The following is a 24,109-nucleotide window of genomic DNA, read 5'->3' as shown; positions in this document are numbered from 1 at the left end:
TGGTAGTTGCCTAAAATGTTAATGTGTTATACTAAGAAAATCTGTCAAATTAATGTGTTGTAATAAGAAAATCTGTCAGTTCCTTGATGCTGTTTTCCTTCTTTGCGCTTTAGCCATATGCCCAGGCAAAGGATCCTGGAGGGGGAAATGCTGTCTTATGGGTAGTAAGAAAATTATTAATTCCCTTGAACATTAACTCCCATTCTTACACTTGCTGATCTGTAGATGTGGATTAGCATAAAGAGGTAAGAGGAAGTGATGTATTGAGCAGCACATCATATAGTCCACTATTGAAAGTAAAACCCTTGGTTAAACATTGCTGCACAGACAGAGGTACATCACTTCATACGAATGAAGCTATGACACTGCTGCAGTGCAACATCAAAAAAAGATTGCTCTGTACAGGTGAAGTTAAAAGCAACCACTGAGAATGGGTCAGCTAGGATCATAAAAATGCTCAGCTTGAGCCATTGTGTCAATTAAGGCTTTTAATGTGAAATGTTAAAGGCAAAAAACTAAATGCTATCTCTGTGTATAGAACTTGGAGAATAGCATTAAGGATAGCAGATGGCTTCATTTCTCAGTTATGTGTTAAAGATCAGATCAGCTTTGTATTAGCATGCTGGTAGTGACAGATGTAGAAATTGCACATATAAATAGTAAATTTGGCTGCCCCCCAGTAAAATACTTAAGGTTGACCAGAGCACCTACTTTGAACTCTTTACTGGAGCTGAGGCAGCACCCCACCAGTTGGAGTGTCTGAGCAGAAGGCACAGCAACTGGTGGGAGTGAGGACTTTGGGGTGGCTTCACGTGTGACTCCTGAGCAGCACCCCCACACGTCTGTGGTTTGATGGTGAACCAGGTCCGGACACAGATACAACCAAAAAGCCTTTTTTGTCTGGTTGAATTCCTCAGTCCTGTCCGTCAGCTGTTAGAAATCAAGGGCAGTGCCAGGCATGGCAGCAACTGGAGCTGGTGGACAGGGTTCGGCAGTCACTTGAGATGTGCCTCCCCATCTTTGAGGCTGAGACATCCTCCTGTCAAACACAGCAGAAGTGAAGATGTGCCTGTATCTAATGTGGCTTCTAGTTCTTGCTTTCCTTAATCACAATCCAGGCAGGAGGCCTGTCTTTCATCAGATAAGCACCATCAATTGGCCTCTATGTATTGCTTCTACAAACACAGCAGCTGCCATAGCTTGTGGCAAAAAAATAGCCAGGCTCTGGAAGATGTGATGACAATGGTGCCTGTTTGACACAATGATTTAAAACCCAGGGAGTGGGAAGAATAGACCCTTCCTCGATTTGAGGAGCTTGGCTTGTGGTGTTTGCCATTAGGTGTGGTCTGTAGCAAGTAGGCTGTTTGGCACAGCCTTAGCTCACCCTTATGCAATTAAGAGCAAATGGAGGTACCTGACTTCCAGGATGTAGTTGTGGCCCTTGGTTGAGACCCTTGCCCTTGGTGCCTTTTCTCAGGGCCATTTCTAATATAAGCTTCATAACCCAGTCTGATCTCTGTAGAGCCCATTCAGAAGATGAAGTACTCCCTGGTAATAGCCTTGACAGTGAAGGTTATAATTGGAAGACTGACATTCACAGTACTGAAAATTGCCTGCTAATTTTTAGGTGATCTCACACATGTATTGGAGGCAACTGAATAAGCTTCCTGGATTTTGCCTTCTGGCATTTGAGCCACACGGTGATTTTGGGAAGCAGTTCCAATGCTTAAACCAAGTTACTTAGGCTTTGTTTGATTGGGACCTTTCCTGGCTCTAGGAATTAATTCTGTATTTTCTCTCTTGCAAAAAGAAAAAGAACAAGTTAGCTTCCACAACTTATATTTTTAAAACAGCCCCTTCAAAAGGTGTTAGACCTTTGTTGGGCAGCTACCATCTTAATTGAAGAGCAGTGGTTTTAAAACAGTCTTTCCAGTTGGGTCAGCACCCAGCTTGCAAATGTGTGGTGTTTTCTCATTTGTACAGATCCAGTGTCCATCTTGCCAATTTGTCTGGTGTTTCAAGTGCCATTCTCCCTGGCATGAAGGCGTTAACTGCAAAGAATACAAGAAGGGAGACAAGCTGTTGCGTCACTGGGCCAACGAAATCGAACACGGGCAGAGGAATGCCCAGAAGTGTCCAAAATGCAAGGTGAGCTGTTCTCCCTTGACTTGTAGGTAGTGGCTTCATTTAAATATGTATTTGAAGTAAATATTTGCAGCTTCTGTTCAGCATTGGAAATGGTATTTACTCTTGCTGCGCAGATTCTTGTCAATGACCCACTGAGAAAAGCAGGTCATATGTTTTACTTGGTGGTTCCCGCATTGATTCTGCAGAATCTCTGCATGTGAAAGAAACATTATGGAAATCGTAAGAGGGGACTTTGACATATGCTTATAATGAATGTGTGTTACAGAATAAATTATTCTGAAAATAAATCTTTAAAGAAACTTGTAGCTTTAGAGAAATATGATGCCCTTTGTCAGGTTTTTCAAAGAGCTTGGGTGAATTCAATTCAGTTTGTAAAGTAGAAAGTACTTTATCAACAAGTTAACTAAGGGAGACTTTAAGATTTGGCAAAACTGGAAGTGTTTTTAGGACTAAATGTCAGTTCTTCACAAGCCTTTCTCATGAATTAATTAAATTTTCAACACCAAAGTGCAGTCCCATGCTCTGAAAGTGTTGTTAATCTCTTCCAGGATAGGAAATATTTCCCACTACTGAAATGAGATACAACAGCCCTGGCACACCTCTGCCCTGGCTGTTCTTAATGAAGGTGGCCATTATGTTTGTTCACTATTTTTTTCACAGCACTTATCTCCACCTACTGACAGAGTAGTAACTCAAAACCTTGAGAGCACCATGGTGGTGGGAGACTGTCCTTTTTTTTGAAAGTGAGTACCTAATCTGAACCCATCTATTGCTCTACATCTACTTCATGCAGCGGACAAAGTAAGGAAATGGGAACATTTGGTAGGAGATAAATATTGACTGGGAAGATGTACTTCTGAATTGTCCGAAGTATACTTTTGCCACATTTTGAGCCTTACACTGTGTGAATAAGAGAATGTTTATCAGTTTAAGTATCTTATTTTGGTCTTGGAAATAAATGCCTGTGATGCCATAGCTTGAAACTGAAAGATTTCAAAACACTAAGAAAAATTCGAAAGCTCTGAAATCAGCAGTTGGTTGTTTACCCTTCCTCCCACACACACATGACATTTTAACAGAGTTTTAACAGCTTGCTGTTTGGTAAGAATTTTTAGGTTTGAGCCAGTTCTAAAAATGTTCACTTTCTTGGGAAGTCTTACAGTAAAATCCTTTTATGAACTTCATTTGTTTTGGAGTGGGAAGTATGTGTTTTGTTTTTAATTCTTTGACTTGTGTCCAGATTCAGATTTTATGACAATGCGAGTGACGTAACTATTGAAATAAGTTGTCCAAAAAAAGAATTAAAAATGCACCAAGCAAAAAAATATGAATGTGGAAAAGCAGGGGTAAGAGAGCTGCTAGCTGGAAAGAGAAAGGAACTAAAACTGCTAACCCTAACATGTTTGTTCTTAGATTGTACATTTGGTGTTTTAAATTTAAAACTGTTTTCACTATCTTCAAAATAAAAGGCTGGACACTTGAAACTTATGCAGGTTAAGTCACTAATTTTGAATGCTAAAGTTGCATGAGTTTGGCTATTAATTTCAAAAATACTTCAGGTTTCTTAATCAAAAGAAGGTAAAACCTCCTGCATGTTGGGAGGCTGTATGGAAAGTTATGAAACTAGCTCAAAAAAAACCCCTTTGTTAACAAGTCCTTTCTGGTAATGTGGTATTATAAGTGAATATTGAAGAGGGAGTTCAGTCTTTTCATGAACTGTATTTCTAGCCCCACTCCTGACATTTTTTTTCTTCAGAAGTGAAAAAAATTCTTCTTGTTTACAGTCTCCAAATTGTTTATATCAACTGTTTGTTTTTAAATCAAATCTATAACTAGCAAGTAATCAAAAGAACCAGTGGTTAGCGATACTGTTCTTTTTCTTTTTTTTAAGTGGTCATTGAGTAATTGTGAAAAATATATCTTATGCAGCATTATGCAGCATTCTTCATCAATGCATTAATAGATGTCTGGGCATGTGGGGATAAACATAACAGTTAACAGTTTGAGTTAGGGGATTGGAACTAATACCTTTTCTACTTCTCTCTCCAGCCATCCCTCCAAAATCTCTCTATAAAACAACATTGAGTCATCTGATTATTATATTTCCAAATAAAATAGAGAAAAGAATCATAGAGGAAACAGAGTTGGTGACATACTGTTTGATTTATTCTTGTTCTAGATCCACATAGGCAATGTTTCAGGTGGCAACATATTTTGATATGTACATATATTCTGCTTGAAGAACCTCTTTCATGTTTTGGTTAAAAGTTTTCAGCAGCCAAAATTGACAAACAAATTGAGGAAAAGTCAAGATTAAATTGTAAGTGCCAAGATATTAATATTCACCCTTTATGCAAAAACTGAAGCTGATGGAAAGTAAAGCTAAAAACTTCAGTAGAAGTAGAATTTCTTTACTGAGAACTTGTAAAATTACTGGTAACTTCCAAAGTGTGATACTGATTACAGTGTAAACTGTGACCATATTTTACAGATATTTTTCTGGGTTTAATTATATATACACACACAGACACGTATACCCACAGACTCTTTCTTTAAGTAGCTGTACCACAGAGAAGTAGAAGGCACAGTTATTATCTTGTCTGGGCATGAAGGTGAGAAAATGGAAACACTCTTACGGTGTGTGTATATATAGGCAGATCCTTAGGCAAGTATTTACAAGTTTTTCAGTGGTTTTGGTAAGTGCTTTGAAAGAACATAATCCTTTGTAATGTGAATACTAATGGGCACTGTTAAATAAGCTTCAACTTGATTACTTTTTCCGGTAGGTGAACACAGCTTTAGTGCATCTAATAGGAATAGCTTATATTTACCTGGTCTCTCTAAGATACGCTTACATAAGCAAATAAAAATGTGACATGCTGTCAACATATATAATTGTAGATTCATTTTGTGATTATATGTCAGTATGGAAATACTACGGAATGCTACTTTTAAAAACTGTATCTTAATTTTTACGTATTTATTGTTTTTTTAATAGAGCCTTTTCCAAATGTATTATATACTATTTTGACAAACTCAGCGTAGACCATTTTTCTCAGCAAGACTTGTCCTAAAAGTTCTGGTCTTGTTCTATAGGGAGCTGGAGTGCAATTTTGCTACATATTAGATGCATTTTCATAACATCACTAACCTTATTTGTCTTTCTGTGCTAATGTGTTAGGGTTTTATTTTTTTACAATTTCTTGCAACAACATATTTGCAGCAAAATGCCTTTTTCCACAAGTGTTTTTACAGTACAGCAAACCAAGTACTTCATGTTGGTGTTATCTTACCACAGATTTCAAAAACAACACTGTCTGAGGAAACACCAAACAGTGGCTCTAGCTTAGAAAGCTTCAAACGGTAGCAGAAATTTAAGTAAACAAGGATGTTGATGCAAATCAAGGAATACGTACTTTTTATCTGTTCTGATTAATATGAGCATTACCAAATAACTTGGGGCATAGTTTTTGAAGGTGCTGTGCAAATTATTTCTCATACTCTGGAGGGAGGAGAGTCCTTGCTTGTTATAGGAAGGAATAAAGCTGTATACCAGGTTTTCTTCAGAAGGAGTGAAGGAGGAATGGCCACTCATTCTCAGATCTCTTGGATGAGATTTCCCTGGAAGATTTCTGTGAGAGGGCATGTAACATGCAGAGGGGGTGAAGTGATGGTCTGAAATAGCCGCTGTGCTACTTCAGAGTCAACTGAGCTTTGCTGTTGGTGTGTAATTTTCACCCCTCTTGTTCTGGGAGCCATTCTTGGATTTCTGAATGACTAAGCCTTTCCTCGTAAGGTGAAGGTACGTCTTCAGGTTTGAGCAGGCTCTGGATGCAGGGTGAAGCCAGTAACACTGGCTGAATGCTTGGAGGCAGAAACTGGGCTTGCAGTCGTTGTGCCTTGCCTCCTCCACCCTCACCGTGCTGCCCAGCCCCGCACGCCCAGCGATCTCCAGGAAGGCTCATTCCCTGCCCCGGGCATTCCCTGGGCACTGCCAACGGAGCAGGAGCACTCGTGTGAGATCTAACCCATCAGCGGTCGCTTTCCCAACCTGTAGCCTTGCAATCCGTCTCTGTCGGTGGATTATCCCGAGGGGAGGGAGGCGTGCTCATGCGAGCCAGAGCTGAAGTTGACCTGGCGAGAGGTCATGTCTTAGGCTTGAAAGCGTCCTGACCGAATCATGCAGAGTTCATCTGGCATTGTCAGTCTGCGTGCATATGATAAGGAGTACAGGCCCTGCATCTAAGGTGGTTGGGGGTTTTAATTTCATTTTTTGAATGAAGTCTTAATAAAAACGCTTTTTGCAACAAAAAATATAGGCAAGTACAAACAGTTGGTCCAAATTTGCAGCTTGTGAAGACAGTTATATATGTGCAGATAAGTATTCACTAAAAGTTTTTTAATGTTTTCCTTTTGAAGAAGCAAAGATGTAATTGCAGTATGTGTCCATAAGAAAATAAATCCTGTATCAGCTTCTTTGTTTGAAGAGGACCAGTATGTCTGGAGGATTTAGAGCAGAAGCAAGTAGATTCAGAAGTGATTTAGAAGTGGTGCCTGGCTAACTGGAACCGGGATGCTACTAGGAAAGTGTGGGTAGAAGGATGGTAGGTAGTATCAAAGAGGTGGGTATTTCTGAAAGGTATTGATGGTAAAATGTATGAAGCTATTGCCAGCAGCTCCTTGAAGATAGATTGGATTGAGTTGGAGAAGAGAAAGAATTCAGTGGTCTTGATTCAAAAAGAAAAGAAAACAACCAGTTAATTCTCATTAGTGTCCTAAGATCTAATTCCCTCACATTTTTAAGATGGACATATGTCACTGAATCAGGAGATAAGAAAATGCACCTCTAAAATTTTGTAATTTTGTATAGTTGCTGTCTGAGTTTGTCTGCTGAAAAACTAATTGGAATTTAAAATTTAATGTGTTAAAATAGATTAAGTCACTATTAAAATTCCTTCATTTCAGTTTAACTTAATCTCTTAGGAATTAAATTAAATAAACTATGGCTCCATGAGTATGGTCAACTTTTTTTCATATAAAACTTGAAAAGTAAAAGCAAAAGTCAAGTTGGCAATATCCCTTTTAGAAGAAAATAGTGTATAACTTCAGAAGCTATGTTTAAATTGGTAAAATGTTGGGTAGACTTTTCTTTCCTCTTTGCTTGCAGACTGTGCTTAAATGTGAAAGCTTTGAAGTCAAGTGGCTTACAAAGCTTGTCAGCAGTGGTGTTTTGTTGGGTGCTTCTGGAAAACAGGGCACCTGTGGTACAGCAGGCTTCTTCAGGGTAGAGGGGGATGGTTGTTTGAGTCTATTTGCATCCCTTCATGCAATGAATGCAAGTTCACTAGAATATTTGCCCACTAGAAAGTAATGCTTTATAGCCCAGCCCTCTCTTGTGAATGCCTCTCCCCTCTTATGTGTAGAAGAAACATTTGAAAGTGTAGAAATACAGATTTTGAGATCACTACTGTTGATCAGATACCCCAGGAGTCTCAAGCCTCTTGAGGCAAGAGGCTTCAGTTTTGTACCCGAGCTTTCAGTGTCTCTGGTGCTTGCAGGGTCACTGAGTGGTGATGCCTTGTCTTTACCTGTATCTCCCTGAAAAATAAATGCATGTAGAAGTGGATAAGAATTTCATGAGGCATTCATTCATCTGCCGCAAGTTCCAACAAATAAAATTCCAATTGGATGTAAGGGAAGAAAATATTCCCAGGGCGAGTGGTGAAGCACGGGACAGGTTGCTCAAACTGTGACATACCCATACTTGGAAATTTTTAACATCTAGTGGGATGAGACCTGGAGCAATCTGATCGGACTTTGAAGTTAGCCCAGCTTGGAGCTAGGGGTTAAAATAGATGACCTCTAAAGGTCACTTCCACCCTCAATTATTAGGTAATTTTATCTGCCATTCCACTGTAGAGCATAGTCTTGGGACAGGGTGGGCTTAGCAGTTTTTTCAGCTAGGAAGAGTGTGTGTTTACCATCCTGTTAGCTATACTTTAATTGGCAAGATTTAGAAGTAGTTATAGAATCATAGTTGATCTAGTGAAGTACTCAGCCCGAGGACTACCCTTTCTCCTAAGACTCTCAGAACTGCTAACTAAAACTGAAACCTTACCAAATCTGTGCAAAGTAGGTAAATGTACCAGTTTTGCAGAAGAATAGATGGAGATAAAGGAATGGAGCTTTTTAGGTAGTCAATCAGCAGAAAGATGGATGTAGAACTTAGGCAGCCTAGCTTCATACTGTACTATGGGCATTATGAAAGCTTGGCATAAGTCTTTTATACAGTTTGTGGAATCTTTTTTTTTTACGAAAAAAAAAAATCCTATACTTTTCAAATCATTCACTCTAAAGGCAGAGCTTTTCTGGTGTTTATGACAAAATGCCAAATCAATTTCTGATGGTAATGGGAAAGGGAGAGGGGCCACAGGTGGCATAATAGGGAAACCCATCTGTGGACGGGTCAAACAGAGTTCATAACTATATTTACTCTGCTGCTTTTATTTTTAATAAAATTTGGTGCTAATGTGTCCAGTAACAAAAACAAATTTTCCGTAAGGACAAGGATCACTGAGATTCTCATCTGATACAGAGAATGTTTAAACAAAGAAAGAGGATTATATAGAAAATTACATATGGAAATCTGGAAACAACTATAACTCATATTCGATACTCTGAAACATGCCTTAGGAAACTGTTATTAATGCAAATGCTGAGTTAAACTGGGGTTTGTTTGTGGTATCTTTTCCTCTGACACACGGACTGCACCAGGTAGTGCCTACTGTGCTTAGGGAGGGGGAAAAAAATACTTTTCTTTTTTTCTTCTGCTCATACAGATCCACATCCAGAGAACAGAAGGGTGTGACCACATGACCTGTTCACAGTGTAACACTAATTTCTGTTACCGTTGTGGGGAGAGATACCGCCAGCTCCGGTTCTTCGGAGATCACACATCAAACCTCAGTATCTTTGGATGCAAATACCGTTACCTCCCCGAGAGACCACATTTAAGGAGATTAGTGCGAGGCTCTGTCTGTGGTGAGTGGATAAATGTTCCTTGTGAAGAGATGCACAATGAGGTGATTGGAGGGGGTGTCAATAATAGTTACTTTAAATCGCTGGCTTTTATTTATCAGTTGGGCAGCCTGTTGTTATGTAAAAGGTGGTTTATTAAATATATTTAAATATATACCACTTGCACTACCTTTATCAATAGATTGTGTATGAGTAAGTATGTGTCCTCTTCTGATAGCTTCTGTTTTCTAACCTTTTGTAATAATCAAACTGGAAAAATACTGTCAATATGCATGTTGCTGGCTGTGATCATTAGTCTGAAAGCATATAGAAGTGGATCAGAGCAGGAACCTTTTTCACATAAACCTCTGTGTTGGGGATCCGTTTGAATGAAGCATTGTTTAGATTTGACGCTGGTCTGGGTTTGAAAAACCAACTCACTCAGGTTTGCCCAATTAAATAGGAGGACACTTATCTTTTAGTTGTTAGCTTTGGTTCAGATAAAATCCAGTTTAAACCAAAATACAACTATATACATTATTTTCTCTCACAGGAATATGATGCCACTAGCTTGACTACTTTTATTGGGAAAAAAAAAAAAAAAAAAGGAACTCCAAATTTGCATTTGAACCAGATGTATATTTCTTGTATACCTCTCTCAACCTATAGAAGTTCAAGAAAAGCAGATAACGAAGTAGATTATGTGATTACCTTATGTGGTAACTTACATATACATATGTATCTTACATATGCATATACATTAAATTCAGTGAGTTTACAGCATGTAAAGCTATCTATAACATTATAGGAAATTCTTATTTCTTATAGGTAGCTTGTATTAACTGTTGAAAACTGGGGACCTATTAAGGAAAATAAGACATTTTGTACTTCAAATTAAGTCATAGAAATTGGAGATAACTTGGAATTCACCTAAGATGAAGAAATGCTTTGAGCTTATCCACTGGTGATGCTGAATGTGGAAGTAAGGATACTGAACGTGTGAAAATAAAAGTCAGCAGACCTGCAGTGAAAACAATACTCCTGAGTCAAACATGTTCCAGTAAGAAAACTAGGTGATTTCCATTTGAGAGTAATGCAAGATTTGGCACACAAGCTCATAGGCCTAGTGATAAGAATGCTGATCTTGCTGCTCTGTAAGATTGTGGGAGACTTGCAGACTTGGAATGCTTGTTTAACAAATGACAGTAAGTCATCTAGGCTCTTTAGTCTGACCTCTGGAACTTGAAAGGCTTTAAAACAAACTTGATGAGGGAGGTCAATTAAAGATAGAGACATAAATGGGACAGTGGATGAAGATTCAGCATGATTGAATGTGCCTGCTCTCATACACTTTCTAGAGATAAATTCTAGTGCATGAGAAGATCTGGCACTAGAGAACATAGATGTAAACTTGAATGAATAAATTTAGGCTTAAAATTCAAGAACTGTTTCCGAGCACTTAGTAATGTTTCAGAAGAGCTTTTAGTAAAAGCCACAATGACAAACAATGTAAGCTGTTTGAAAATGGGTCTTGGTACACTTGGTGGAATTAGTATCTGTGATAGCAAAGGACTGTGCTCAGAGACGTTACTAAGTCTGTGCTGCTCACAGGCAGGATCATGGGTAACCTTATTCCAAGATTAAACCTTTTATGTACAATGGAGATAAAACCCACTTATTTTATATTTGTATCACAACATAGATCTATAAAAAAAATAATATTGTCTTAATTCTTGCAGTGGTTTACATATAAGGTATCTAAATATGCAGTTGGCATGTTTTGATGACACATACAAAGTCCAAAATACAGGTGCATGTACTGCATGTGCATAACTACTATTAAAGTTATTTTCTATTTTCCTCATTTTCTATTTTAAGAAAAAATAATACACAACGTTTTCATTTTTAAAAGAAACAGCTTTTACTAGTAAGAAAGAAAATTAGTTTATTTGCAAACAGTGACCCGGAGGCAGTAAAGAAATGTGGAAGACCATATGTGAGTTAAACTTCAGTGGTGAAGATGTATATATTCATATTTATAAAAGCACACATAGAGAAGGCATAAGTTTTACTTTCATATTCCCGTTTGCAAGTGTATTTGTGGTTTGCCTTAATTAGTAAACCGAGAAAGATTATCAAAGCCTAAAGCGTCATCTTCAATTTCTCATAGGATTTTCTGTTAAAATTTTCTCTACAGGACTACCTCTGTCATGTGGTGCTATTTTTCACAGGAATGGTCATCATTTCAACAGAGACAGAGCTAGCTGAACCTCCCAGCACATGTAGAGATTGCCCTTATTTTTACAATGACCTGTAAACACCCAAGCTGAGTGATTCAAAGAATTCTGCATTGACATTCATGACCTTAAATCCCTGTTATCTCTAGAGCTATAAATTAATATTGATCCTGTTATACTTTATGAATAACTACCAAAGCATTCCAGAGCCCTAACAGAACTCACACATGAAAATAAAAAAATGAAAGTTTCAGCAATTTACATCAGAAACAGAACTCAGGAGTTCTGCTCACTACTCTTCCTCTGTTGGATTAGGTTTTGGCTATGATTGGCATATGTGAGCCAGTCTAGATTCTTGTACCTTTTTTTCTACACAAGTGCACGTGTGGGTGTGCACACATTTTTTTAAGAAGGCACTATATTATTATACAATTACACCTCCTGACACTTTTCTTTCGAGATGGTACAATCACCAACTGTGATAGAGTGTCAGTTCTGCTGTCCTGAATGGTGGAAATCTGGTAAAATCAGGTGTCTTGGTAAAACTTCAGCAAAATTGATCTGTGCCTGTTAATTGAGTGGGTGTAAAGGACTGCCTAGTGAGTCTTTCCCCAACAGTGGTCAATTAGAAATAAGATCTTACTTCCTGTCTATTACCACTAATCGCTGTTTTAGACATTTCCTCATTTAAGGCTTGTATCTGAACCTTTGGTTAATAACTATCAATAGATGTATCCTTCACCAATTTAAACAGACCTTAAGGTTTGACTTCCATAACATCTCTGATAGGGGCTGTAGGATTTCACTGTGTGTTGTATGGAGAAAGCACTTCCATTTCTCGTGGCTTTTTATTGATTCCTGATAATTTCATTGGTTACTTCTGTTATCATGAAATTGAGTAAATAGTAATAGCTTGCTTACCTTCCCATATGTTTCTTTTGTAGTCCCTCCATCAGATCCTTACTTGTCATGATTTTTTTCTTTTTTCTGTTTTGTTCTAATCTTAATCATTTAAGATAAAGTTGAAAACCCAGAAATGTTTAATTCCAATTAGGGATCATGCTGAGGCTCAGAGATGACCCAGTAGCTACAACTGTAAATGTAAATATGCTAAGGCTTTATCAGGCCAGAGGAGAGCATTATCTTCAGTAAGTGTTAGGGTACAAGCCTGGGTTTTGGTTCCATTCTGAGAGTCAGCAGACATTAGAAAGAGGAGATGATATCAGAGAGATAGGCCATTAAAATCATAGTCTCTAACTTTTAGTAACATGTAACAAGGAATAAAGGTTGGGTTTCCTGTAGTAACATGCCTCTGCTAATTAGCTAAGTAGTGAAAATTAAGAGAAGATTATCTTGGCTGTCAGTGGGGAGACTGGTGAGGTGTTGCTATATACGTTTTCTTCTGTGACCTTTTTTTAAATTCTTGCTATGGAGAAGAGATACTTATTTAAGTAAATGGGATGATTTTGTAGCCTTGTGTAGGGAAGGTTTTTTGTCTTGTTTCTACCAAATCTGGGTGGGTGAGGTGTATAGAAAGGAAAGAACACTTCATGGCAGGCTGGCATGCTATCATGGTTTCTGTTGAGAAGCAATTGTTTGTGCCTACAGTCACAAACTGCTCTAATAAAAGTAACGGAAATGCGTTTGTGGCAGCATAAACTGAAACATACTTTTTTCATAAACCAATGGTTTTGTAAAGGTAATAGAAATCACAAGGAGAAGGTAACCTGAGAGCAGAAGTGGTCTCTGAATTTGGCATTTCTCTCTTCTTTAGCCAGCATGTTTTTTAGAGAAACCTTTGTCCTGTGACCAGTACAGTAAAGTGAAATTGCTTTTATCATTCAGTCCCAGTGGGCTTAAATTTCATTCTCATAGTAATTATTTGGCTAAGTTGTTGGAGGCAGAATGCTTGGTTATAACTGAAGTTAGTGATGAATTGCACAGAGAGGAAAAGCTTGTTCAGCTGTCTTAAATGTATTTAAGATGCCACTTAAGTACCACCTGAATTCAGTTGGGTGAATTATATTCAAAATCAATTGCTAGGTATTTCATGGATGCATGACAGGATGTGACATGTAATGATGCTTTTAAAGCAAATTTTTTGCATGATAGACAGCATTTCGGTTAGGATTCTGAAATCAGCATGTTTTCACATGTGACTGACATGTACTTGTGTCCTAAGACAGAGTGCAAGATTCACTTTATGTACGCATGGCTTTGAGCACCGCAGAAGGAAGCGTGCATTTCTAGGATCTAACCTTCATTGGCAACTTTATCATTTAAGTGGGTCTGATTTGTAGTAAGTCACCTATACACACTTGATAGGACTCTTTAAAAACAGTTGCAAACTTGTATTAGAACTGAAATCTACATAGGTATGATTGTTTTGATTTGTAAGTAGATACTTTTAGTGGCTCTGTTACATAAATATATAATTATATTTAGACTTGGAAGACAAAACTTTTTATTTTTCATGTGCTAGTGATTAAATTTGTTTCCTAAAACCAGTGTATTTTTTTTTACATGGCAAAGAATTCTCTAAAGAGTTATGGGATTTTGTATACATTATCCTAAAACTGGCAACCAAACCCAAAGTTATGCAAAGGAAAAATATTCCGTCATGTTTCCCTAAACATTTCCTCATTTTGCAGAAAAACATCATTCTCCCTATCACAAATAATGCAACCCCTCTGAGACACTTGCAAATACAGTTATTGCATTACCACAGATGTCTAAATCTTCATGTTGAGTAACCCAGTAGAGAAATCGTTTACCATTAATTTGAGTCAAATCATAAAAAGGTTCCCTTTTGAGGCTTTTTCTCTTTACAGCCATTTCTTTTTATGTTATCTTTATAAACTAACTTTGACCATTACCAAACTGGCTATCAGAACCTACTGCTGAGTTCACCACATAGACTAATGACCTAAGATTTTATTCAGTTCTGAGGCAAGTTTCACATTTATGCTCTCTGCTAGCAGTCTTGGAGCTAACAGACATGGGGCAGTGGATCTTTGGGAAGTTTGGTGCCTGCAATAAATGTCCTTAGTCTCCACAGCATTTCTTGGTGTGTCACGATTCCCTCTGTGATTAAGAGCCTCATAATCCCTCACACTACAACAAACAATGTGTGTCAAACCAGAATTGGATATAAAGTGTTGTTCAATTCAGACATGTAAAATGGAGCCTTTTATAATTGTTTCATAAAATGCTGATAAAAATGCCTGGAGTAAGAGATACATATCTCCTGCTATGCAGTGGTTGTTACTGTATGTACTCTTCCTGATGGTAACTTGTGCAAGTCTTGTTCGCCACATGTTAACTAGTTCCTTAATTTTAGTTTACAGAGGTAAAGAAAGATAAGGGATTTAAATGTAGTAGGCATATAAAGGGAAAAGGTATTTTGTTTTGTTTTTAAAGTTTAACCTTTAGAAAGAATGCACTGAACCAAAGGAAGATTTGTTTCATGACAACGAAAGGTCATTTTATCCTATAAGATCTTGGAACTATGATACTCATAACTTCACACTTGTAGGCAGAAGGAAAAAGACACTCACTCATGCTTTATTTCAGCTCTGAGTCAGCTTGTCTGATATAAGTAAACAAGTTCATAAACTGAATAAGCTTAGTAACTGTTCTTCGTGTCTGCAAAAAAAATTACTCCAGTCAAAATCTAGCTTAGGCCTTTCTGCAGACTCTATTGCTGTGTACTTAGTCACCAGTTCAGTGGTTTAAGTTTTTAGTAATTTTGGTACCAAATGTTATGATTTTCTAACATTCTAATTATGTGGTTATTAGTAAAGGGAGCTCATACCTTAAAACAATCTTTTATAAGCTTTGCTTTGAAATTGTTAAAGGCTATGGTAATGTTTTTAAATGTTTAATTGCTCATTTTTGGAGTTATCTTGAGGTTTTCTATCACTCTACATTTCTTCTGTCTACACTTGAATAATTTATTTGACAACTTCCTTGTTTATAGAATGCAGCACAGTGGAGTCCCAAGAAGTTCTACTATTAGGAAACCTAGCAACTAGAGTAATACCAATATTATTTGCCAATTATTTTCTTCTAGGAATTAATGTTTCCCACCCACAACACTTCTATGAAATTTAAAAGCCATCAAAATGGACCATGAAAAAGGCCAATTCATTTAACTGCTGTAAATATTTTCAAAATATCTTATTTTTCTTTCACATTGCCCAGTTTAGTGGCTCAGGTTATGAAGGGGTTTACATCATTATTGAATGAAGTAATTCATTTACAGAAATCTGATACAAGTGACTTGAGAGAGGGAAGGACAGGGAAGAGAGAGGTGTAACGAACTCACTTTTCCTCCCTTTCTAGAGGTGATCTTTCAAACACATGCTTAACTTAAGAATTGCTTAATTTCAAATCCCTGATCAAACTTCTGGTGTATTGGTAAAAATGCCTGCCCTGCTGTGTTTTCAAACAGCTGAGACAAGTGACATCTGTGATTTAACTTCTCAGCCAACATGACCAGGGAGATTCTGCCATTCAGTTGAAAGCATGCAGTACAAGAAAGATAGCTTGGATTCAAAGATCAGTTTCAACTTAAGTGCTACAGAAAGAACCCTGTCTTCTCTCCATGCATTTCTACAGATCATGAACTCAACAGAAATAAAGAATATAAGCATGTTTTATTTGTTCTTAGTCTTATGTTCCAGCTGATGTGCTGTATAACCTTGCCGCCTTACTCATGTAAGAGCCACAACACATCCTTTCAAATTTTGATCCAAAATAGACTTGGCTATGGTTTGATTTAGACCTAAATCACAGCTGTGTGTGAGGACTTCACTGTGGACTTTTAAAGCGAGCAGAAACATATTTAGAGGTGATGGTCTCATCGCCTTGAGCTAACATACTCTTGGAGATGCTGGTTTTCTTGGCATCTTTCCAGGGTGGTTGCTGTACAGTAGGATTCTGGAGAGGCCATATGATAGTAGCTTTATAGCTATTGCATTCCTGTTGATGCCTGAGGGATTTCAGAATGGAAACAGAAGTAAATGCAAGCTGACTGTTAACGTACAAAATGAGCTGTGCTCATTTGCTGTGGTGGGTGAAGAGGGCAAAGAGAAATGTGTGCAGGGATCTAGCTGAGTGGTGATAGCTCCTAGCTGGTTTTGTAGGATGAATTTACAAATAGGAATCCTAGTAAAGTATTAAAAAAATGAACCAGCATTTGGGAGCCCTATATTGAAATATTTATGGATGGTTGGAAAGAGAAAAACAAAATGCCTGCTTTGAATTGTTTAATGAATTTTGCATTTCAGCTGGAAAACTACTCATTACGCCCCTAATACTGGTTCTGGGACTGGCACTGGGAGCCATAGCTGTTGTAATAGGTAAGAGTTATATAAGTGAATGAGTCTGATTCTGATTTTTCAGTGACTTTCTATATGGCATCTCAGTATTTTCATCTCAGAGATGGACACAAAGTACAAATTTCACAGGTGTCATTTTAGTTTAAAGCATGTTACTTCTTTCTAAAAAAATTGGGTTTAAAATCTTTTTCTTGCATTTTATGGCTATTAGTGTGGTGTTGGTTTTTTTTTCCTGACTATTTGGTTTTCTGGACCAAAATCTTTAACTACTATAGTTAAACTAGTAAAAAGGCCAAAGTAATTTAAACATAGTCCTGGGGGCTGCCTGGCTGACTTGGACCCTTCCTTTAATCACCCCAGTGGACCACAATTCTAAGATCTTGGCCATGTTCATGGCAAGATTTCTGGGGCACTAGGCATCGTCCCAAGAGCCCTCCAGCTTGAAGATGCAACAACAGCAAAGCAGCAAATTGAGATGAGTCAATCTCAAAATCTGATTCAGTGTATAGGCTGCCAAATTGGATTCCATCACAAAAAAAAAAAAATGGTACTGTAAGCTCATTTGGTATAGTATCAAAGCTCTGTTAACGTGGTTGTATTGATGTGGATGTAGTTTTTCTAGCAAATCTACTCTTTGCCTGGCTTAATTGAATGCACCTGCAGAAATTAAACAAGCCATAAGGATAAATGTATAATTTTACTCATGTAAGTGCATATCCACCATTTATGTTGGCAGTAATATGTTAATTGGGGATTATGCTGCTTCACAACTCTTCACCAAACTACTTACTCCATTGGAAATTTGCAGTGTATGCCCAGTCCTGGGGCATGTTGAGATGACGCCTTTATTTTGATATAATAAAGCCAAAATATACCGGAATAGTTACATTAGTAAGATTGTATATAACCAATCAGCATATAACCAAAACACCATTACAACTTTCCTAGACTACATCTGGCCAAATAAGGAATACTGCTATTAATTTCAGTATTTAGGCTAAGAATACATATCCTTTTCCTGTATCAATATTGTGTTGGATTCACTGAAGTCAGAGACACACATACATATCTTTTAAATATTTATTCTTTTTAGTGACATTTTTATGCCAGAAATACAGGCAATAAAGACTTCTTAATGCCAGTAAAGCTTGTTTTGCTTAGCAATCTGGTATAACCTGGAGCCCTGGAGGGAAGAGGGGCCTAAGAAAGCTGGTTAATATCCAAGGATTATCTCCTCCAAGCTCAGGAGCGATGCATCCTGACAAAGAGGAAGTCAGGTAAGAACGACAGGAGGCCTTCATGGATGAACAAGGAGCTCCTGGACAAGCCTAAACACAAAAAGGAGGCCTACAGAGGGTAGAGACAAGGACAGGTAGCCTGGGAGGAATAGAGAGAAACTGTCCGTGTAGCCAGGAATCAGGTTAGGAAGGCCAAAGCCCTAGTAGATTTAAATCTGGCCAGAGACATCAAGGGCAAGAAGAAAAGCTTTTACAGGTGTGTTAGTGATAAAAGGAAGACAAAGGAAAATATGGGTCCTCTCCAGGAGAAAATGGGACACCTGGTTACCAGGGATATGGGGAAGGCTGAGGTACTCAGTGACTTCGTTGCCTCCATCTTCACCAGCAACTGCTCCAGCCACACCACCCACGATGCAGAAGGCGAGGGCAGGAACTACGAGAATGAAGAACTGCCCACTGTAGAAGATGGTCAGGTTCAAGATCATCTGAGAAACCTGAAGGTGCACAGGTCCATGAGACCTGATGCAATGTATGCTTAGGTCCTGAGGGAACTGTTGGATGAAGTGACTAAGCCACTATCCAACATATTTCAGAAGTTGTGGCAGTCCAGGGAAGTTCCTGCTGAGAGGAAAAGGGAAAAAAAGAAGACCCCAGGGAACTAACTGGGTCAGTCTCACCTTTGTGCCCCAGAAGATAATGGAGCGGATTCTCTCAGAAGCTGTGCTAGGGCACGTGGAAAATAAGGAGGTGATTGGTGACAGCCAACATGGCTTCATTAAGGACAAATTGTGCCTGACAAATTTGGTGGCCTTCTATGATGGGGTTACAGTGTTGGTGGATAAGGGAAGAGCAACTGGCATCATCTACCTGAAGTTGTGCAAAGCATTTGACGCTGTCCCATATGACATACTTGTCTCTAAATTGGAAAGACTTGGATTTGACAGATGGAACATTGGGTAGATAAGGAATTCACTGGATAGTCACACTCAGAGTTGCGGTCAACAGTTTGCTGTCCAAATGAAAAACAGTGACGAGTGTTGTTCCTCGGGGGTCAGTGTTGGGACTGGCTCTGTTTAACACCTTTGGTGACATGGACAGTGGGACTGGCTGCACCCTCAACAAGTTTGCTGATGGCACCGAGCTGCGTGGTGCTGTCGACACGCTGAAGAGAAGGGATGCCATCCAGAGGGACCTGGGCAGGCTGGAGAGGTGGGCCCGTGCAAAAGTCATTAAGTTCAGCAAGGCCAAGTGCAAGGTCCTGCACACGGGTCAGGGCAAACCCAAGCACAGATACAGGCTGGGTGAGGAGTGGAGTGAGAGCAGCCCTGCGGAGAAGGGCTTGGGGGTATCGGTGGATGGAAAACGGACTATGAGCCAGCAATGTGTGCTCGCAGCCCAGAAAGCCACCCGTGTCCTGGGCTGCATCAGCAGAAGTGTGGCCAGCAGGTCGAGGGAGGGGATTCTTCCCCTCGGCTCCGCTCTCGTGAGACCCCACCTGGGGTACTGTGTCCAGCTCTGGGGCCCCCAACATAAGAAGGACACGGACCTGTTGGAACGAGTCCAGAGGAGGCTGCGAAGATGCTGGGGGGGCTGGAGCAGCTCCCCTGGGAGGCCGGGCTGAGAGAGTTGGGGTTGTTCAGCCTGGAGAAGAGAAGGCTCCGGGGAGACCTTACAGCAGCCTGCCAGTACTGAAAGGGGGCTACAGGGAAGGTGGGGAGGGACTCTATCAGGGAGTGTAGGGATAGGACAAGGGGAAATAGTTTTAAACTGAGAGAAGGTAGATCTAGATTAGATGTAAGGAAGAAATTCTTCCCTGTGTGGGGGGTGAGGCGCTGGCCCAGGGTGCCCAGAGCAGCTGTGGCTGCCCCCTCCCTGGAAGGGTTCAAGGCCAGGTTGGACGGGGCTGGGAGCAACCTGGGCTGGGGGAAGGGGGCCCTGCCCGGGGCAGGGGGGTTGGAACTGGATGATCCTTAAGGTCCTTTCCAACCCAAACCGTTCTGTGATTCTGAAATCTATTCTGGAAAAGAAACGCTCTTTTGCTTATATTCAATATTAAGAGGGTTTTGCAGTAATATAGTAGTGTTAATTGCAGTAACACCCAGTATGCCATTGAAGTCCCATCCAAGGTATGGCTGAATAAGATATGATCAAGAGCAGCAGTATGAGCAGTTTCAAAAATATTATTTATTTATAGGAAAGTTTTGTTTTTCAGGTAAGTACAGCAGTATTTTATGCCAACACAACTGTTAAATTAATCAAACTAAGTAAAGTAAGACCCTGATGACTGTATTAGTCTTTTGTTAGATGTTGTTACTGCTGTGGTGTCTGAAAAGGAAATCTTTCACTATTTCAGTCAGTTAGTGGCAAGAGAGAGGGGGAGATCCTTCTCATTTGGGTTTGAAAGAGTACCTCTTTTGACAAAATATTTTTCATTTGAATAAATCTGATTGCTTTATTTATCTATTTTTCCTTTTACAGCTTCCTTTCTCTCAGAAGACTTTTAAGAATAAATAGTTCCCTGCCCAGGCAAGGATAAGCATTCGGTATTACTTCACAATAACTGAGGATGTTTGTGAAAATAAATAATATTTTTAATTAAAAAAAAAAAAAAAAGCCATAACATGCTGCCTCTATTGCATGTGAAACTGGTTGAAAATTAATCAGCCTTGGATTTAGATTGAAGTGTTACATTACATAGTTCTTTTAAAAGTTTTAAGTCTGTCTTATACAAAACAGCATGGTTCAGGAATTAGTTTATCAAAGATAGGAGCAGGGTTAGCAAGAGTTTGTTGTAAAGTAAATAAAGTGTAGCATAACTCATTTCTGAAGAGACTCTTGCAGGCTGGTATTTATTCTGCTTGTCTAAATTCTCTTGAGACATGGAAAGCTGCATCTGAATACATATATTGAAAGTATAGAAGGAACTTACAAAGGATTGCATTTAATTATTATTTTCTTCTTTTGGCAGGTTTATTTGTGTTTCCTATCTATTGCCTTTGTAAAAAGCAGAGGAAAAGGTCACGGACAGGTATGCCCTGGTAAGGATGGACCTTACTCACCTGAACTGAGCTGGTCCTGCAAGGGCTATACGCGCTTTGTGCAAAGGAGCAATACAGTGCTGGTAACAGCATCAAAGCCACCACCCTGGATGAAGAATGAGCAATCTCCTGCCATCTTCCCTCAGCTGAAAACACTACTGCAGACCAGAAAGCCTCTTTGCTCTGGTGCACTCTGAACAAGATGGGCCCCCTGACTGCTGCTTTTTAAATGTTTTGGGGTTTGGGTTTTGTTTTTGTTGGTTTGTTGTTTGTTTTGTTTTGGTTTTTTTAATTATTACTTTGGAGGGGTTTTTGAGTCTAAGTTTCTGAACTAGACAATCAAAGTCTGTATTGTAGCCACAACTCTACTACCGATCTGGCCTGTGAAGAAAGCATTTAACTGCTAACATGTGCTCCGTTTAACTTCAGTGTCGGCCTTTAAGGGGGAAATGCTTAGAAGCGTTTGGACTCTAACTGTATACTGAGCATACTACTTTTGGTATTAAAAACTACTTCTGTAAATAACTTCCATCACACAGCATTCTGTTCAGCATACCGAAACCCCGTCACATGCCAGAGCATGACAGCTGGTTATCTTCTGAGCCCTGCTAGTGGGCAAGAGTGTAGATTTCCACCACCAAACTGCAGTGCCTCAGAGGGAAATACCCTTAGAATTGAAGCTCCATGATACCTACAAATATGCTGATTGGTTTCACTTCAGTATTTAATTTATGACAGTGTACTAATATTGATTGGGGGGTGACAGATTTGTTAGAAGAGTACAGCATTTTGAAACTCTTCCAGTACAGAAAAATTGGAAGGGTTTAGATAAGAAGTGTCAGTGGTCTGTTCCTGTCCCAAGATATCCCTGAAGTGTCTTTCCAGGGAAGCTGGAAACCTGCTCTTCTCTTCTGACTTGGCACAAATACACATGCTACACACTAGTTGTGTGAAGACTGACGTGATGAAATTTTATAACCTAAACAGCACGTTTCGTTTGTTTGTAGTAGGCTACTTAAGTCTTAGAGCATCCACTGATGTCTCATGAGGAGAATTGTGAATTTGGGTAAGGGGAGGGTTCATGAATCATTGGGAGACAATTTCATTGTTATTATCTGCTTCCAGTGTTTCTCTTCCTGGTGTGTTAGAGATCTGAAGAGAATAGCTATCCTTGCTCTTGTTTCTTAACTTCACAGTACCACTGTTTGCTACCAGACCTCTTCCTCAGCACATCACCACAAGAGCAATGTAATTCAGTGTTAGGAATTAGCTACTGAGAATTTTTTCGCTTTTAGTTATAATCCAAATTTCTCATACAAGTATAACTTAAAATAAAAAAGAGGAAAATAAATTTGTGTAAGCAGAACACTGAAACAATAAAGGAAGGAACTGAATAAGAGAAATATCTACTTTATACTTTAAATGTTCAAACTGATCTTAAAGGAGATTGGACTTCTACTTTGAAGGTACTTTTTTTTCAGTGGGTGTGCTTGAAGATGCATATATATATATATATATATGGGGAGAGAGGGGAGCAGGGAGATGGGCAGTGTCCTCAGAAGTCTACAGACTTCAAGATGCCTACAAATAGCATATCATTTGAAAGGATGTTCTTTGCACCACTTTCTTTGAAAACTGTTATTAAATCTGAATCTAGTTGTAATTTCTAAGCAAGTATTATGCTGCCCCACCAACCTAATGCTGTTATAAGATGCTCACTGTGACTTCAAAGCCTCAGTGGAAGAAACTGATGAATTTTGTTTACCTGGAAACACAAGTATCAGCTTACCGTATTTGACTAGTATGCTTGTCTTCTGCTAGCTTCTGATTTTTTTGTTTGTTTGTTTGTTTGTTTTCTTGGTTAGACTTTTCTTGTTGTTGAAACAGTGTGTACAAGCACACCACAGTGGTCAACAAGTACTTAATATTTCCATTTGAATTTAGTGCATGTTGACCTTTATAATAGTACCTTTATAAGATCTGGAAATTAAGCAGGGAAGCAATGTCATTTAGAAGTAAAATTCAAAGCCTATTGTCAGTGCAAATTCACCAATTAATTAGATTTCTTATGTGACATGTCAGTTTTGTTTGAGTTCTGTCTGAGGTTGGAAGCTGCCTTAAAATCGGTCTTGGTTTTGAGTGTGTTTTCTGAGGCTATACATATTAGTTGTCTTTGGCTTACTCAGGGATTTTTATTCCTTTCTTTAAATGTCAAATAATGAAGATATTTTTGTATTATTTAGAAAAACCTTCAGACCTCAGAGCGAGATAAATAGCTAGATAGATTTGGGTTTGCAGTGCAGTCTCTAATATGGTGTCAAACTGTGCCACTTGAGAATATTTTAGTACTTGAGATTATCTGTAGCTAACTATATGGCGGACTAATTTCCTTTCTTTTCCTGGTTCTTTATAAATATGTGAGAGATTCTTACTGTCTTTAGCTGTTTTCACTCTGATGTGTTTTCCACTTTCAGTTTCTGATGGGAGTTCAGTAATATCTGAAATTAAGATGCTAGAATAAAGAGCATAAAAGGGAAGATAATAGATCTGCACTTATTTATATTCGGAAAGCATGTCACTGTGGGTGGAGAAAAGGAAAACATCTCAACTCCTACATTATAATTTCATCTAGGCCATTTTGATTTTATCAGAACAGATTAAATCAAATGGAAATGGTTCTTCATTTTCTACATATAGCAAAATGAAGCATCTTTGACCTGGTAAAGATGAGAGAGAGACTTATCTTGCTTTGTCTTTTAAAACAAAATAGAACAAAAAAAAAAACAAACAAAAAAAAAAAAAAAAAAAAAAAAACAAAGAAAAACCAAGAATATTTGCTTTTGCTTTTCTGTAGAACAGGAAAAAATTTCAACAGCCAGACAGAGGAGGGATATGGACGTGTTTTTCCATTCATATAAAAACATTCCCACTTAAACTACAATTTTTCATCAATGTTACACATAGAATCATAGACTTTAAGGATCATCTGGTTCCAACCCCCCTGACCCGGGCAGGGCCCCCTTCCCCCAGCCCAGGGGGCTCCCAGCCCCGTCCAACCTGGCCTTGAACCCTTCCAGGGAGGGGGCAGC

At 38.8% G+C, this 24,109-nt stretch overlaps 1 protein-coding gene across 1 annotated transcript in view; it reads left to right on the top strand.

Moving 5' to 3' along the window:
* The window catches only part of RNF217 (ring finger protein 217), a 63,489-nt gene extending 39,932 nt beyond the window's left edge, over positions 1–23,557 (top strand). The window contains exons 3-6 of the mRNA XM_042796100.1: positions 1,984–2,148; positions 8,988–9,189; positions 16,694–16,765; positions 20,951–23,557. Coding sequence (XP_042652034.1) covers positions 1,984–2,148; positions 8,988–9,189; positions 16,694–16,765; positions 20,951–21,024 — 513 coding nt within the window. The 3' untranslated portion in view covers positions 21,025–23,557. The remainder of the gene's footprint in view (positions 1–1,983; positions 2,149–8,987; positions 9,190–16,693; positions 16,766–20,950) is intronic.
* Positions 23,558–24,109: the final 552 nt, after the last annotated feature.

The sequence above is a fragment of the Tyto alba genome, unplaced genomic scaffold, assembly GCF_018691265.1.
Source record: "Tyto alba isolate M040663 unplaced genomic scaffold, T.alba_DEE_v4.0 Super-Scaffold_22, whole genome shotgun sequence".
Classification (NCBI taxonomy): Eukaryota; Metazoa; Chordata; class Aves; order Strigiformes; family Tytonidae; genus Tyto; species Tyto alba.
This window is presented reverse-complemented; position numbering and strand designations above follow the sequence as displayed.